Source organism: Chrysochloris asiatica, unplaced genomic scaffold, assembly GCF_000296735.1.
Source record: "Chrysochloris asiatica unplaced genomic scaffold, ChrAsi1.0 scaffold00118, whole genome shotgun sequence".
In the NCBI taxonomy this organism is placed as follows: domain Eukaryota; kingdom Metazoa; phylum Chordata; class Mammalia; order Afrosoricida; family Chrysochloridae; genus Chrysochloris; species Chrysochloris asiatica.
The window spans coordinates 2,464,578-2,483,238 of NW_006408636.1; the positions used below are offsets into that span (position 1 = coordinate 2,464,578).

The following is an 18,661-nucleotide window of genomic DNA, read 5'->3' on the forward strand; positions in this document are numbered from 1 at the left end:
TACACAGACTACAAAACATTTTGAAAACCACACAAAAGTAGACAAAATAGATGAGTGGGACATACTAAAAATTAGAAACTTATGTGCATCAAAAGACTTCACCAGAAGAGTAAAAAGCGAACCCACAGAATGGGAAAAAATATTTTCCAATGACACATCAGACAAGTGACTTATTTCTAAAATCTATAGGAAACTACAACACTTCTACAAGAAAAAGACAAAAACCCCAGTTAAAAAGTAGGCACAGGACATTAACAGACACTTCACCAAGGAAGAGATCCGGTCAGCTAACAAACATATGAAGAAATGTTCACGATCACTAGCCATTAGAGAGATGCAAATCAAAACAACAATGATATATCATATCACACCAGCAATAACAGCAACGATCAAAAGTGTAGAGGACTATAAATGCTGGCCGAGATGTGGCGAGATTGGGACACTCCTGCATTGCTGGTGGGAAAGCAATATGGCTTTTGCCCACAAGAAAAACAAGCCACAACACGGGAAGATATATGCACACCAATGTTTATAGCAGCACTGTTTACAGTAGCAAAAAGATGGAGACAACCAAAGTGCCCATCAACAGAAGAATGGATAAACAAATTGTGGTACATACACACAATGGAATATTATGCTACCTTGAAGAATAATAAGGAAGCTGCAAACCACCAGTTAACATAGATGAACCTTGAGGTCATTATGTTGAGTGAAATTAGTCAGTCACAAAAAGAGTAATACTGCTTAGGACCACTACTGTAATAGACTAAGAAAAAGAACCCATACTAAAGGGCAGTGGAGAGGAGTCTTTGTTGATTTCTGGGATGTTCGGGATGGGTGAGGGGAGGGAGGGGAAGGTGGAGCACAGTGCAGGGATTAGACACAGGAGAGTTTGGGTGCTGGGGACGGGGCAGTATATATGAAGGGAGAGGGGAGTGGAAGAACAAAGCTGATGGGAGAACAATTAGGCATGTTTGAATGGGCTAAGTGGGACAGAGGTAAAGAAATATGTATGCACAACTTTGGAACAACAGGGCTCTGGAATACAAAGATTGAGACATGGTTGGAATGGGGAAAAGGGGGGAATAACGTTAAGATGCTTGGCTGTCTTTTGAATCTTGGTTTTCCTTGCATTATATTATAAAATAAACACTGAAGGGGGAGAGAAAGGAATAGCCAGAAATATCACTATAGAAAGCTTGTAAGCCCGTCTTCTGCCTATAACTGATTGGAATACCTAAAATGGGGCCACAACGTGCCCAGTGAAGGAGGCTTCCTGCGGAGCCTCTGTAATACATAAGACTATAGGTGGAAGCCTGAACCACATCCAGTTCTTCAGCTATGGTAAATTTCCACTTGAAATGAGGAACAGAGCAGACTAGGGTGGCTAGAAAAACAGAAAAATACAAAACAATATAGGCAAACTGACTGTTAATCCAAGAACAAACAAGTTGCTTGCCCAGAAAACATTAAGGCAAGTGGTTGGGTCCCCCTCAGGGCAAACCCCCTTACTAGACTAAGCCTCAATGGGAATGCACGCTCTGATTGATGACCACGCTGGTCACTGATAAGAGGAAGTGAGGGAAAAACAGAAATGAAGCGGCGAGCTAAGCCCTACAATGTTCAATAGACTTCTGTGAACCTGGGTGAAGACCTGGGTGGCCAGCAGTGTGGCAAGACCTGGGGACTCTTGGACCGAGAGTCAGTGACATAGCCACAGAGGACTAGAGTGGAGAGTGAAGCCTCCAGCTGATAAAAAGAGAAGGCATATGCACAAGAGCACCCACACTTGCAGATAATACCCACTTGACCAGGCTTCAATGACTGGATGATCAGAGCTCAACTAGAAGAAGAAAGAAGATGGAAAAAAGAGTAATCTGATACAATTTGATGAACTTGGCCTACAGTATGGATTCAGTAGCTCAAAAGAGGGAACAAATCTTTGTAGCAAGGATCCTCCCCACCCCCTCCATACACAGAGTAGACAGGGATGGGCAACTTGAACATTGGCTACCCAAAATGGGAAGGGGGGGGTGCTACAAAGGCAAGAAGTGACTGGCTTACAAGCTTTCAAGAGGGAACCTAGATCCAGAGGGCCTGGAGGAAGGTAAAATCTCTAGTGAGTAGTATCCAATCTGTCTAGGCGGGGCTAATGAAATGAAATGCGGATGGGTCTCTGGTGATACGATAGTGAATAATTGTTATCACGACTGATTGTGAGGGTTGGAAATGTAAAGGTAGACATTTTATAGCAAGGAGGGGAGTAATTAACTTTCCAGTCTAGGATTGGAGGTCCGTAGCACCATCATTGGAGAAGAGCGGAGAGCGGGACTCTACCCAGAGAAGCAGTGATGCCTGAGATGGAGGCAGAGACAATGACGTGGAGAGATGGAACACCTAGGGACTTTAGATCCAGAGAGGGAGAGGGACTGTGCGCTGAAGACCGGGAGTGGGGTGGGTGGCAGGCTTGCAGGGTATACCCTTTGGTTGGTTGATGATGCATGGAGTGGATTGTAACCATGGCAATGAAATGATATACGATAGAATGAATGTAAAACTAATGTTCTCCCATGTAAACTATCACATAATTCACAATAAAACAACAACAAAAATCAGTTTGGACACTAAAGTCCAAAATTGCAAAGCAAAACAAAACAAAAAGTAGCAAAATATGAGTAAGACTTTATTGTTGTTGTTAGTGCCATCGAGTCAGTTCCGACCTTTAGCGACCCTGTATAGGGTTTACGAGCAGTGACTGGTGATCTTAGTTCCCCTTTTTTTGACTTCTTGCCTTCAAATCCGCCTAAGAAATTTCTAGATGTTCCTGTTGCGCCTTATGATGTAACTCAAGGCTTTGTTTTCGTTCTTTTTCCTTCTGTCTTGCCTCTTTCACCTCCCCTCAAGCCTGTTCAAGTGTTTCTCCTAGTGAGAACCAGCCCAGGGCTATCCAGACCCATTTTGGAAAACACTCCCTTTTTAAGTTGTTCCTGTTGACTCCTCCCTCTTCTTCAATTCTGTGCCCAGAGATCCTTGCTGTGTTTGTATGCATAGGAGAATCTTCCCAGGGGGTGTGAGTTGTCCACTCACTCAAGTATACCTTCTGGTACCAGAGTGGAGGTGGGAAGACAGGGAAATAAAGTAAAGGTATGTTTGAACCTTTATCTCTGATGATCAGTCACCCCCTCTTTGATGGGAGTACTCTCTTGATCTTGTATATCTGTTCCTTTCCATTCAAAATGTCTGGGCCGGGACTTGCTGGCCACCTCTAATCAGAAAACACCTCCTTTTTGACTACTGCTCCAAATCCACTCAGTGGTATGCTTTCAATCCTCCTAATTATCCCTTTATTTGAAGTAGAGTTCTGGAGCCATCCTTGGAACCTGTTGTGCTTTTCTAGGTTTTAAAGAAAATAAAGGAATTTATTAATATCTTATTTAAAAAAATTTTTTATTGTGAATTGAGTAAAGGTTTACAGAGCAGAAGTTTTACATTCAACTTATCATACATTTCATTGTATTCCAATGATTGCAGTCCCTAAATGTAACATCACTTATGCCACTTCCTCCTGAGATTTTTGTTTCAATTCCTCCTTTCCCAGCACCTCTGAACTTTGTTCTTAGGCAAATGCTGCCCTTTTGATCTCAAATGGTTGGCCATTCTATGGCGTGCATATCACACTATCATTTTCCCATTCCCCCAATATATATTACTTGACTGAATATTGAGCCACAGGGATGAGTTCAGCTAGCTCAAGACCAGAAGGATAACGAAGGACTCTAGTCTCAGGTTCCCTCAGTCTTTATCTGACCAGGAAAACTGTTTTTTTTTGTTTGTTTGTTTGTTTGTTTGTTTGTTTTTCTTTGAGTTTTGTTCCACATTTTCTTCCATTTTATCCATAACCTTCTAATGCCCTCCCTTTCAGAGCATTTGGTAATGGTAGCTAGACACCATCTAGTTCTGGTCACAGGGTCACGGAGATTGATGTTCATACAGTCCATTGGACTGATTATTTCCAAGCATCTTCAAATTTTCATCATTTTTCTTTATTCTGCAAAGGGAGAGACCAGTGGTTGCACATTAGATGGCTGCTCATGTGATTTTTAGGATCCCAGTCACTGCTCACCAAAGTAGGATGTAGAACATTGTAGGTTATGTTATTCCAGTTGACCATGGTGTGTCCCTAGAATATCTTATCTTCTTGTAAACTTAGGAAAATTGTTCTTTGCTAGAAAAAAAATTTACAGGACCTCCAAAAAAGAACCAAAAATGTGATGAATAGATGTATTTATGGAATAGTTGTGATGAGTAAGTAGTATATACAATAATGTCAAAAGAAGTGGAAGTGAATCTTTATCTCTGACTTTTGTATTTCTTGGAAATATTTCTCGCTTTTGCATCTGCACATCATATTTGGGTTATAATATTAACAATTATCTGATTCCCTCTGTTTTGCATGTTCTGATTTCCAGAGACTATTAGGCTAAAGTTTTAGTGGAAAATGTTTGCATTTTCCTTTTCTGACAGGTTTCCATCTTAAACAGCTTCCAGTTTTCTCATGTTATACTTTACTTTGTAATTAGAGGTTGTGAGCTTGATGTTATTTACTTGGATAAGAATAACAGTCCAAGTATTCAATAAAGCCCAAAATTCAAAGCAGTTTGGTGTGGTACTTGAGTGCTGAGTCAGTTCCAATGTGTATAGGGTGTTTCCGAGACTGTAAATCTATATGGGACTAGGAAGCCTCATCTTTCTCTTGCTGAGCACCTGATAGATATGAACTGCTGACTTTGTGGTTAGCAGGCCAACTGATAGCCCACTGTACCACTGGGGCTCTTTCAAAGCAGTTTACATTACATCTGTAAAAGTCTTAAAGAAGATTTTTAAGAGACTATTCAACTACCCAAATTCTAAGCAAGGTCTCTTAGTAATTAATAATCTATGTTTTGATTTTAAAAAATGAACAATAGGTTTAGAGACTATTTCAGTTTTTAAATATAAGAATGAAAAGTGTAACCCAAGGATTTACAAATTCAAATGTATCCTCAGGACCAGATAAGTCATCTAAATCCATGAAGTAGGCAGAGTTGTAAACTGTTGACTGTAAGCCCCTGCAACTATTTAAGCTGATTGTTGCTACATAGGAATACAGGCTCAGTTTTAGCAAATCATCTTCTTATTCAAGCAAAGTCAGAAATTTGGATTTTTATGTGAAATCCTTCCATTTCAAAATGCAGGCAGTTCCCTTGTTACAAACATCCAACTTAGACAACTCCTACTTGCCCCTGAACCAACCCCTGGTGGTGATAGTGGTATGTGTTATTGAGTAGGTTCTGACACATAGTGACCCTGTATAGCGTTTCTGAGGCTGTAAATCCTTGGAACAGAAAGCCCATAGAAAGCCTTTTGGAGTGGCTGGTAGATTTGAATTGCTGGGCCTTGTGGTTAGCAGCCATCCAGTACGCAGCCCGGGCTCCTGAACCAATCCCTGTTGGCCACAAATTCTTCATCATAACCTTCACTTGCTGCATGTGCAGCTTTTAAATCACTAAAAAGGCATCCAGCCTTTTCTTGTACTAAAATAAGGCTAAATAAGAACCAGGTGCACTTTCCATCTTACCTACAAATTCTTAAAGTCACAGGAACAGATCTCATTTGTTCCTTGGAGACTGCCTGTAACGTCAACTTGAATTTTGAAAACATTTTAAGTCCTGCATGGGCCAGAAATCTCATATATATGAGCCACATTTGGCCCTTCAGTTTGTAATCTTTGCTTTACCAAAATAAAATCTTCAGTAATCCATTTGAAAATTCCAAAAAGGTATAAATGGAGCACCCCTTGTAGCTTGGGGTATTTGGAATTCAGAGTAAAGGGACCTTGCCAAATATTTCTGTCATTTTCCTTTTAGTACCATCTATCTATTACAGATCTTCAGGTAAGAAATAGAAAAACTCCCTGACTCAAAGCCTGAGGATCCATGCTTTAACTTTTGTTCTAAATAATAGAAAATTCTAATGTGATTTTTCTGTTTCAGAATGCTTCAAAGAGACGCTGTAGATAGCGAAAAGTATGGAGGGCCCCAGTTTGCTGAAGTGTTTGTTACTCTCTGGTTTGGAGCAGTTACTATCACCCTCAACTCAAAACTTCTTGGAGGAAACATGTGAGCATCATTATTAATTTCAATCTCTTAAATTTTAAGGAAGCCAGGTTAGTTAGACATTTCAAAAAAGAAAAATCAAAATATGAGGGGGCTTCAAAAAGTTTGTGACAAAATTTCTTATCTTTTCATTCAATCTTTCTGTGATCTTTTTGAAAATCATTTATAAGCGAGTCCAAAGAAAAATTCTCTTAAGATGACTAAACAGAGATGACCTAATTGAAGTAAATTATCAGTTGCAGTCCTTTGATAAGTTTCAGGTGGTTTCTCCAGCCCCTGAAATTGCAGGCTGACTTTTTTATTGTATACAGTTTGAGAGGAAGATGGTCTATGGATTTCAATAAATCCTTAATTAGCCCTATAAACTGGAAATTATTAAGATTCACCACCTTAGAGGTTCAGTGGGAGAGGGAGGTCTTCAGGAATTAGATTTCATGTTTTGGTATCTTAGTTTGTTGATTCTTTAGGCAGTGGCCAAGAGGGCAGAGGGAGTATTTAAAAAGAAAGCCATGTGCTTTATACAGAAAAATGTTGTTGTTAAGTGCTTTTGAGCCGATTCCGACCTGTTGCAACCCTCTATTGGGTTTCCAAGGAGTGGCTGGTGAGCTTGAACTGGCAACCTTGCAGTTCAAACCAATTTTGCAAAGTTGGATTAACTCTGTTAAGTGCATTAACAACCCACAGTGCCACACCAGAACTCCATATCCTTATAAAATTAATGTCAGGGTATAGGTATTATGTATTTGGAGGAAGGAAACAATCCATGATATATAGAAATTTGTGTAATAAGCTGTATCATAATATACATATTAATTATATTTATGATCTTTATGGATATGTGGTGGTTTTAGATCTGTTTTTCAGAGCCTTTGTGTCTTGGGTTACTGTATACTTCCCTTGACGGTTGCAATGCTGATTTGTCGACTGGTACTTTTGGTTGAACTGGGACCAGTAAACTTCTTGGTGCGGCTTCTTGTGGTGATTTTGATGTTTGCCTGGTCGGTAGTAGGTAAGTATGTACTTATCTCTACAATAGTGTTATTGTGTGTTTTTGAGTCAGTTCTGACTCATAGTGATTCTGTACAGGGTTTACAAGGCTGTAAATCTTTACAGGAGCAGAAAACCTCATCTTTCTCTTGTAGAGCAGCTGGTGGATTCGAACTGCTGACCTTATGGTTAGCAGCTCAACACATAACTCCATTGCATCACCAGCACCCCTTTCTACAATACTAGAGCAGACTATAAAATAGGTTAGAGATGAAGACCAGATGAGGAGCATATAACTTTTAAGTCATATGTGAGTGATATGATTATTATTAATGTCATCCATAGGACATGCTACTCTTTTTTTTTAAAGCTTTTATTAAGAGTTGAGTGATAGTTTACATGGCAGATCATCAGTTTCACACTCAACAAATTATATTTTGTTTCATTGCAATGATTACAATCTCCTCCATGCACCATTGGTTAACAGTATTTACCTCTATTCCCTGTTTAAATTTTTTTGATGTACACGAAACACAGAAAATATATATTCATTTAAATGTCCAAAGGGCACATTTTGCAAGCCAGCCTCCTGCCTGTAGGCACACAGCCTTTCTCATTTCATGAGTTTAGAGTCTTTATTTGCCCTATCCCTTCTTCTGTCTCTGCTGTCACCACTTTTCTGGTTAGGATCCCACACTCTGCTCATGCTTTTTCCTCTGGATTGGTCCTATGTTCCTGGAATGAAAGATTAACTGGTGGTTGGTGGTTATGTGCCGTGGAGTCGGTTCCGACTCATAGTGACCCCTATAGGGTTTCTGAGGCAGTAAATCTTTACAGGAGTAGAAAGCCTCATCTTTCTCCAATGGAACAACTGATAGTTTCGAACTGCTGACCTTAAGGTTAGCAGCCTGACTCATAACTAATATGCTGCCAGAGTTCCTTGAAAGATTACTCCCTGTATCAGAGTCCTGTTGTTCCAAGGCTGAACATGCATCACTATTTACTTCTGTCCCACTTAGGCCATGCAAACCTCTCTCAGTGTTCCCCTTTCTATCTTGTTCTCCCCGCTCCTCCCCCTTCTTATTTGCCCTCCCCAACACTCGAACCCCACCACAACCCCACTGTTGTGGTTAACTTATATAATCCATTAAATCTTCCCTCTATTTAATACACAGTCTATTTTATCCTGAAATCTACCTGATCTTCTCATCACCTGGATCTCTGTTCCTCTGTGTTTACCTTCTTTCACATTATAATTGTTTTGATCAACCACTGACCTCCCAGATCCTCTGTTCTTATCATTTTATTCTGTTCTTGAGTCTTCCATTTGTCAGTTGAGGTCAGGGTGATGCTGCCATGTACGTCATTCTCTGGTTGTTGTCTGTTCTTACTGGTTCTCAGTCCACAGAACTTCCTTTAGGATGTTTTTCATAGTAGGGTTGACTTTGTCAAAATCCCTTAACTTCTGTTTATCCTGGAATGTTTTGATTACACCATCATATTTGATTGACAGCCTTGCTGAGTAGAGGATTCTTGGTTGGCAGTTTTTTTTGTTTTTTTTATTTTTCTATCAGGGTTTTTATATATGTCTTGCATTGCCTTCTTGCCTGCATGGTTTCTGTTGAGATATTCGAGCTTAACCTGATTTGCTTGCCTTTGTATGTTATACTTCTCTTTTCCCTAGCTGCTTTCAGGATTCTGTCCGTATCTTTGATTTTGGAGAGCTTCATTATGATATGTCTTGGTGATTTTCTTTTGGGGTGTATCCTTCCTGGGGTTCATTGAGCCTCTTGAATGCTTATCTTTTTGTTTTTCAGGATGTTAGGGGAATTTTCTTCCAGAAGCTCTTCAATTATCTCCTCTATGGACTTGTGTGATTCTTCCTGTTCTGGAATGCTGATAATTCCTGTTATTCCTCTTCATGTTGCCAAACATGTATCCTAGGCCTTCTTTGGGTTTTTGTATCCTTTTTTTCTGCTTGCTCTTCTATCTTAGTGGTGTTGAGAGATTTATCATCTAGCTCACTAGTTCTGGCTTCTATCTCTTCAATTCTACTCCTTTTCCCTTTCAGTGTATTGTCCATTTCTGATATTCTATTATTAATTGTTTGGATCTCTTTCTGTAAGTTTTGAATTTTTTCCAATGCTGTATCTATCTTATTTGATTGTTCCTGTAGCTCCTTCCTGACTTTTTCCTTATTTTTCTCAACTCCATTATATAATAATTTTTCTGAATTCCTTCTCAGGCATTTCCAAAGCCTGCCTTCCTTCTAGAATGGAGTGTTGGTCGACTTCCAGCTCATTTGTCTCAATCACTTTGTTTCGTTTCTGGACATGTGCTGATATGGTCATCTGTTTCTGTTTTTTGGGCATAGTCAAGAGTTATCTGTGGCCTTAATACTTAAGATTGGTGTGTATTTTGGCATTTTTTCTTTCTGATTGCCTCCAGGTAGATGTGATCAGGAGATGGGCTTCCCTTTTCACTCTTCTTCATGAGAAATTTCAAGATGCCGCTGTTGGTCATTGTGACATAACTTAGGATTTAATTTTCGGCTTATTTCCTTTTTAGTCTGCGTGTCCCACTCTACAATTCCATTTCAGGCCTTCTTCCTAGTGATAAAAACAGTTCAGGTTTGGTTTTAAGTGGGAACTTTACATTTCAAGGATATCTATGTGCATGCATAGTAGAACCCTCCAGGCATAGGGGTGAGGTGTCCACTCACTCAGGCACCCCCTCTAGTCACCAGAATGGAGTTGCACAGACAGCAAGAGACCAATGAACAGAAGATACATTAAAAAAAAAAAAAAATGTCCACACCTTTATATTCACAGTTCTGTCAGGCATCCGTGGCTGCTCTGATCCTTTCCCCACTTGGTCTCTCCCAAGATGGTGGCTCCGGGAACAGCTTAGCGTCTTGAATTAGAAAGCAATGGATTTCCTGCTTCTGCTACTAATTTCCCTTGCTGTAAGCCTTCTGACCTTCTAAATATTTCTTTATATGTGGTTCAGAGTTCTGGCACCATCCCCTGAGCTTGCCTGGTCTGGTATTCTGTGTTTATGCTGACAGAGCTCCTAACTGTACTTCCACCCTCTCCGCCACCTTCTTTGTTCTCTACTCCTTGCTTTTTGTTTCACATCTTCTACATTTACAGTTGTAACAGTTGGAATTAATCATGATAGCAATTACTCTTGAATCAAAAGACTCCTATCTCCATCCTCTCCCATCCCCTTTCACCAGACCCATCTGTACAAGAGGAAAACTATTCAGTGGGCATTTTACCTTACTCCCCTCATTCTGAAACTAAGCACACTCTTGAAACTTGTAAGCCAGCCACTTCATGCCTTTATAGCCCCCAATATTTGGTAGCCAATGTCTAAGTTGCCTGTCCCTATCAATCCTGTGTATTGTCTCCTACTCTTAAAGTAGGAGAGTAGTTATTGATGGGAATGTTATTCATTGTATGTGAGTTGTGTGTCTGGATTTTTAAAGTATTGAAATTCTTAAGGTCTTTTTTATTTTCCTTTAAATAATGAACATGTTAGAAAAGAAGATCGAGCTAGACTTAGCTTATTTCTTATATATAGAAAACATAGGTGGCTTATGAAGTGGCTTGGGCCTTTCACTGACAGCTAATCATAAAAAAATATAGCTAACATTTAAAAAAAGCAACAAGAGCAGCAAAAACAGTTGCCATAGAGTTATTTCCAACTCATGGTTATACCATGTGTGTCAGAGTAGGACTTTACTCCTTTAGGATATTCAATGGCTGATTTTTGAGAAGTCGATCACCAAACCTCCAAACTCCAACCAGTTAGTGGCCAAGTGCACTAACTGTACAATCCAGGGACTCGGGCTAACATTTACTGATCACTTATTATAGGAAAGTCATTGTTCTAAATGGCTTTTGTGTATTATTTGATTCTTCACAGCAAGCTTAAAAGATAAATACTACCATTAATCTAATTTTATAGATAAGGAACAGTCACAGAGGAGTTGAAAATCATATTTCAAATCCAAGCAGCTCATTCACCCTTAAGAATTATACTATACAACTTCTAGCATAGGTCATGCATTGCTTTTCTACTTCAATAGAAAACTCTGCTAAAAGTTAGTAATTATCTGTAGCAGTGACTCTGTATGGTGCATATATGGTTAAAAACTATACGTTCACTGCTTTTACATTTTTCAAATTCTCTTAAAGATAACTAGCTTCTTATTTAATAGTATAGACAGACTGCATAGTATTTAAAGTATAGTAATATTTCACTGCTTTGAAACATGGTTGAAAGCCAAGAAGTAATCCAAAAAGTTTTGAGAGAGTCAGAATTATGTTCCAAAGGCTATATATTATACTTAAGTATAATATATATGGAGAGTCCCCCGATTTCCTCACTTAGATTCTGATAATTTACCATACGTATAGTTTTAATTAGCTTGTTGTTGTTGTTGTTAAGTGCCATCCAAATTGTTCCAACTCATAGTGACCCTGTATAGGTTTTCCAAGGAATTGCTGGTGGGTTTGAATCTGCCGACCTTGCAGTTAGTTTATCCTGCATTGCCACACCAGGACTCCTCTAACTAGCGTAATTATTTATTATCCATACCCATAGTAGATCAGAAAGTGGCATCTAAGAAGTGTGGAGAGAGACAGATATAAGTATTCATTCTTTAATTCAACAATGTAGCGAAATTATTTATTAAATACAGTGTATGTACTGTGTGCTGGTGGCCAAGAGGCAGGCTTGCAGAATGTGCCCTTTGGTTGTTTAAATGATTATATATTCCTGAGTGTTTTGGTACACACACGCCCACTCCCCCCCCCTCCCAAAAAAAAAAAAAAAAAAAAACCTAATAGAAGCAAATATTGTTGATGCATGGAGGGGATTGTAATCATTGCAATGAAACAATAAGTGTTAAAAAGAAAAGAAAAGAAAGTCCCAGATATAGTGGAAGAAAATGTGAAACAAAACTCAAAATTATGAAAAAATGAAACAAAGTGGGCTTCCTGGTCAAAAAGAGACTGGAGGAACCTGAGCCCATTACCCTTGGCCACCCTTCAGGTCTTGAACGGAATTTACCCTCATGGCCCAATTTTCAGGCAAGTGCTAGACATGTATATAGGGAAACAACTGTAAAGATATGCTCACTATGGAATGCTCAACCAACCATTCAAGATCAAAGGGTGACATTTATCTAAGGACAGAGTTCAAAGTTGGGAAGGAAGGTGGAATGGAAATAAGTATCACAAGGAGAAAGTAGGATAACTTGTTACATGAAGAGGATTGCAGTCATTGAGATGAAACAAAGTATATGATTTGTTGAATGTAAAACTAGTGACCTGCTCTGTAAGCCTTCGCTCAATTCATAATAAAAAAATTTTAAAAATAAATAAAACAGTCTATGTAGAGTCCTGGTGTGGCACTCATTGTAGGATAAGCACTAAACTGCTAACCACAGGTTGGTGATTCAAACCTACAAGCTGCTCCTTGGAAACCCTGTACAGGGTTGCTGTGAGTTGGAACCAACTTGATGGCACTTAACTACAACAATGTGTCGGGTATTGTGCTGTGCAATAAGGATGCACATGGTCTGTGTCCTTGGAGTTCACAATAAAATGGGGCAGCCAGACACATTAAAAACTTAAGGACAATAAAGTGTTCTAGGTGAGAGATGGCAGTCTATGCAAGGTACAATCAGGACATAGAAGTATTCTGGGGTGGCAGAAAATTTAAATACCAGGTGATCAGCAAAGATGCTTAATGAGTAAAAAGATGAGTAGACATTTTCTGGATGGATTAGAGGGCTGGCATTTAGAAGAACTTATAACTTAATATTGTTCTGGTAGCGTAGTGGTTACGAATCAGGCTGCAAACTGCAAGGTTAGCAGTTTGAAACCACCAGCTGTTCTGCTGGAGAAAGATGAGGCTTTCTGCTCTCGTAAAGATTTACAGCCTCGGAAACCCTGTACAGGGTCGCTATGAGTCAGAACCGACTCCACGGCACATAACAACAACAACATAACTTAATATTAAGAAACAGTTACTCAAAAAGCACAGCAGTAAGGCCATTTACCCTAGGTGCAAATAAACATATATCTTTGCAAGTCTATTTCAATTCAGTAACTTTTCTTAAAAGGATTAAAACACAAGGGTAAGTCAAAAAGTATTGTTACAAGGATTCCATTTCATACATGCCTAGATTTATTCCAAACAAATTGTATTAAATGATCAGTGGATAGCTGCAGGCAAGTTCTCTAGGTAATATACTTGTTTTAGTCTTGTTAGTGTGCTTTCTAAAAAAGGATAAAAACAATTTTGAGTTCAGGTCTAATATCAAATTTTTAACAAAATTCATGTGGACGTCTTCTTAAATTGAAGCTTTGCAACAAATTTATGGAAATACTGCCCCACATTAAACAACAATTTTTAGATGGATCTAAAATTTCAAGAATGGTCAGGAAAACCTCAAAGATGAATTCAAGGCAGAAAACCTCAAAGTTATGTTGACTATTTTTAGAATTCCAAAGGGATAATGTTTGTGGTTTTTCTTAAAGGACTCAGGACAAGTACAGGGGCTTATGAAGACATTTTAAGAAGATGGGAAATTGTATTGATGAGAAAAATGCCAGGAAAGTTGTGCTGAGAAATTTTTTTTCTATCACAACAATGTACTGCTGCTCATTCTTTGAGAGTAGCAAGGGCTCTCCTACAAAAGGTTGTTGGGAACCCTTGTCCTATCCACCTTACAATCCTCATCTTGATCCTTCAAACTTTTTGTTCCCCAAACTCAAAGAACATTGAAAAGGAATGATTTGAATCCTTTTATGGATGCAAAAATGCCGTTTTGACATGGTGTCAATGGAAGAGCACAGAATTCTTTGGGGGAAGGACTCCAGAGATAGAAACACTACCTTTAGAAGTGTATATGCCTAGATCAGGGTGATAAATCTCTTTTCTCCCAAAATTTATAGCCTCATTTGTGGGCCATACAAAATTATCAACTTAAAAATTAGCCTGGTATATTTGATCAAACATTTATTTAATTTACTTACCCCTAATGTGGTCAGTAACGTGCTCTGGTAGCATAGTGGCTATGAATCGGGCTGCAAACCTCAGGGTCAGCAGTTCGAAACTACCAGCTGTTCTGCGGGAGAAAGATGAGGCTTTCTGCTCCAGTAAAGACTTCCAGCCTCAGAAACCCTGTATAGGGTCGCTATGAGTCAGAACCGACTCCACGGCACACAAAAACAACAACAATGTGGTCAGTGGAGCTCTGGTAGTATAGTGGTTACAAATCAGGTTGTGGAACCTCAAGGTCTGCAGTTCGAAACTACCAGCTGTTCCGTGAGAGAAAGATGAGGCTTTCTGCTCCTGTAAAGATTTACAGCCTTGGAAACTCTATACAGGGTCGCTATGGGTCAGAATTGACTTGATGGCACTTAACAAACAAACATTGTGGTCGGTAGTTCAAGCTCACCAGCTGCTCCTTGGAAGCCCTATACAGGGTTGCCATGGATTGGAACCTACTCAATGGCATTTAACAACAACGTGATGGGTGGAACTATAGTTTCTTTGGCAGGACCAAACTAAAGGATTTTTAGGGCTTTATATGACTCATAGAGGAGCTCAGGTAGCATAGTGGTTATGAATTGGGCTGCTAACCTCAAGGTCAGCAGTTTGAAACTACCAACTGTTCCGCAGGAGAAAGATGAGGCTTTCTGCTCCCATAAAACCTTGGAAACCCTGTACAGGGTCGCTATGAGTTGGTACCGAATCCACGGCACATAACAACAACAACAATATGACCCATAGACTGGATGGTCCCCATCCCTAACCTACATGGAGGATATGTCAAGAAACAACAGCTTTACACTGACATTTTTGTTTAATAAAGGCTTCTGTGATTTTATAGCAGTATTTTTGTCTTACCATCATGTATTCTGCATATAATTTAAGAGAGTAGGTGAGTGTAGAACCTCTTTTAGAAAGATTTTCATATAAAATGGTTGAAATTTAAAAAAAAATAGAAAATTTGAAAAGCTTTAGTATTTGAAATAAGCCCTTAGCTGTCTGTAAAACTGCCAATGAATGACTTTTTCTCTGAGGATTACAAATACAATTGAACTTCTGTGATTCTATGTTCAAAGTATGTCATGTACATTCAGTTAGTAAATGTGAGTCATTAAGACAATGGTGTATTACATTAAACATTCTTTTTTTGTTTCATTAGCCTCTACAGCTTTTCTTGCTGACAGCCAGCCTCCGAACCGCAAAACCCTTGCTGTGTATCCTGTTTGCTTGTTCTATTTTGTCATCAGCTGGATGGTTCTCACCTTTACTCCTCAGTAAATCAGGAAATGGGAATTAAAGACCAGTAAATTGAATGGTCATTGGAATGATGCAGTTCACCATGGACGTTTGCCTCTGGCCCTTTCTTGTCAAATTTGGGAGATAATTTGGTAACTTGGGTAGGTGGTTCAAACCCACCAGTCACTCCTTGGAAACCCTATACAGTGTTGTTATGAGTCAGAACTGACACAATAGCACTTAACAACAACATATAGCACCATTGTCACTTAGTAAGGAACCTACGTTTGAAAGGGTCTCCTTTTCCTTTTCCTCTTAAATGTTATTCCTTTAAAATACATGTGCAAAATACACAGTATAATGCCTTCTCCAGGATGATGGAATAACTGTGACTTGAGAAGCACATAGATATATCATGCAAATTGAATAGAGATAGGAACTGTATTTCCAATTTTGAGAATACCAGTTCAGGTGCAAAAAAAAAAAAATTACCTTATGAATATTTGAATATATTTCTTTATAAGCAGTAATGCATAGTTGCTATCCATTGTTCAGAGATAATAGGAAGAAGAAAAAGCATGTATTAACTTAGGTTCAGAATTTGATCAGAGAAAATTCTGTAACTTGTTTTAATAACAGTGAAAGGTGTATAAAGTATCAGCCTGTTTGGTCTTTCTGTATAGTCAGCTTCCTGCCATACATAATAGGACCTTGGTGGCAGGGTTGTGTTTTATGTTGCTTCCTAGCTTTGAGTATGTAAGCTAAGATATTAGCAATCAAAAGTAACTTTCCTTTGACTGAAACTCTAAACAGGCTAATGCTTGAATGTAAACAAGTTGTTTTTGCTGTTGTTAAGTGCCATTGAGTTGGCTCCAACTTATATCAACCATGTATAGGGTTTCTGAGGAGTGGCTGTTGGATTTGAGCCATTGACCTTGTGGTTACACACATAGCAGACCTCATAAATTGGTTGGTATGTCCTTAATGTACATGATCATATGGGAGACTTCTTTTATGGGTGGAGTGAGACAGTTTGGATGCAGCATAACTATAGGAAACTCTTTGTTATTCTATGTAGTCTGGCCTCTAGACTGCAGCTGGATCAGAAGCCTGTTTTTAATCATGTGAACATGGAGGGATTTATTGTCCCGATGGCTGGTTAATAAACACAACTAAATGATTAGCGTATGTTGTAGGATGAATATGGTTTATGTCTGCTGCCTTTTCTTAGTGGGCTTAGCAGTTTTTTCATTATATGTATTTTTTGTTTTAGACTTTATTTGTAAAGCTAGTTAGCTTTCCTTTACATAAACACTTTTTGCACATGTATATCTACTTGTGCCCTCAGCTACTTATATACACAAGTGTGAAGGCTTTTCAGGTAGCAGAGGGTGTGGGACAGGCTGTTCTGAGCTAACCAGAGCTCCTTTAAAGTAATAAAAGCTGCTGTTTGATATAAATTGCACATTGAAGAACTCTAATAGACAAAAATTAGGAGTCAGGCAGAAAACATATATTGTAAAAATACAGTTACTTACAAATACAGAGATTTCTTATTTTGCATTTTCCTTTACATAAAATTGGAATATTTTTTCATTTTTAATGTAAAGACTACTTGACGGTGGTGGTGGTGGTTGTGTGTTTTTGAGTTGATTCTGACTCAATTGTCCTTGCATAGTGTTTCTGAGGTTGTAAATCTTTATGGGAACAGAAAGCATCTTTCTCCCATGGAGTGAATGACAGATTCGAACTGCTGACCTTGAAGTTAGCAGCCTAGCTCATAATCAACTATGTTACTAGGACTCCTTTAAAGACTACTTATACATAGATAAATTATTTTAACAACATATTTTCTCTATCCAGATTAGCCAAGTGAAAACTACTGGGACAACTGATTCCTTGCAAATTGGGTCCCCTCTTTCCCAGCCTTGTCCAGAACACTTAGCTGTGTATTTGTTGTATTTTACCCTTTTAATTTTGAAACAAACCCCGTAAGGATAAAGTCAATGTTTCATTCTTGAATTGGTAAAGAAAATATATGAAAACTAGTCTCCATTTAAAAATTGATCCTAAATTATCATCCATTTTCATTGTTTAGTATTTTTTAACTTCCCATTAAAAATATGTCTTCCAAAATTGTTTCATGATGTATATCAATGATTATAAATATACAAGTAAACAAATAATCATATACTAATCATTGCATTCTCAAAAGTGAACTAACCTGTACTGAATTTTACTCAGGCTATATATTTGGTCAGCTGTTCCTAAGGCTATGACTTTGAGGTGGGATGTGTGTGTGCATGTGAGTGCGTGTGTGTTTTACATTTATTGGGTATGAAGACAACTTGTTTTATGTATATTAATCAGTCATTCTTAGGTGACAGGAAATTGGTTTTATTTGATTTAAATGAAAATGGATAAAATAAAGGTTTAATTATCTCTTTATGAAAGTGAGTGGTCAGCTTGAGAGTATTAATAAATATTTTCTTAAAATATTCAGAAAAGTGTGTTGCTTTCTGTGAAAAGTCTGGAAGTTGTAAACCTCAACACAGTTTCTCCTGATTTGCTGCAAGGCACACGGTTGATTTTAGAAATGAAGACTGCTCCAAAAAAAGGAAACCTTATTGCAGGAACTGGAGTCCTGATTGGCACTGTAGAATAAGCACTGGACTGCTAACCACAAGGTCGATGATTCAAACCTACCAGCAAATCCATGGAAATCCTATACAGGGTTGCTATGAATCGGAACTGACTTAGCAGCATTTAACAACAGTATTACAGGAGTTGGGATATTTCATGTACCATAATGGATTTTTTTAAAAAAACAAAAAAACTTGATCCAACTATATGCAGCCTATAAGAGATAAATCTTAAGACTCAAGGGCACAAATAGGTTGAAAGTGAAAGGATGGAAAAAATATATTCCATGTAAATAATAAAGGAGATAGCATAGTGCTTATGAATTGGACTGCTAACCTCAAGATCAGCAGTTTGAAACTGCCAGCGGTTCCGCAGGAGAAAGATGAGGCTTTAGCTGAGGCTTTAGCTTTCTGCTCCCGTAAAGATTTACAGCCTCGGAAACCCTATACAGGGTCGATATGGGTCGGAACCTACTCGACAGCATTTAACAATAATAATGGGGTGTTAGTTTTAATCGTACAAAACAACTTTAAGCTAAAATCTGCTAGAAGAGATAAAGAAGGATGTTG

General features: G+C 38.5%; 1 protein-coding gene across 2 annotated transcripts in view; it reads left to right on the forward strand.

Moving 5' to 3' along the window:
- Positions 1–15,624, forward strand: part of LOC102819158 (protein YIPF6-like) — an 80,411-nt gene extending 64,787 nt beyond the window's left edge. The window contains exons 5-7 of one of the 2 annotated variants that reach the window (XM_006868501.1): positions 6,033–6,158; positions 7,007–7,164; positions 15,373–15,624. In XM_006868501.1, the coding sequence (XP_006868563.1) occupies positions 6,033–6,158; positions 7,007–7,164; positions 15,373–15,491 (403 nt within the window). In that variant the 3' untranslated portion in view covers positions 15,492–15,624. The remainder of the gene's footprint in view (positions 1–6,032; positions 6,159–7,006; positions 7,165–15,372) is intronic. The other variant, XM_006868502.1, reaches the window with a different exon arrangement.
- Positions 15,625–18,661: the final 3,037 nt, after the last annotated feature.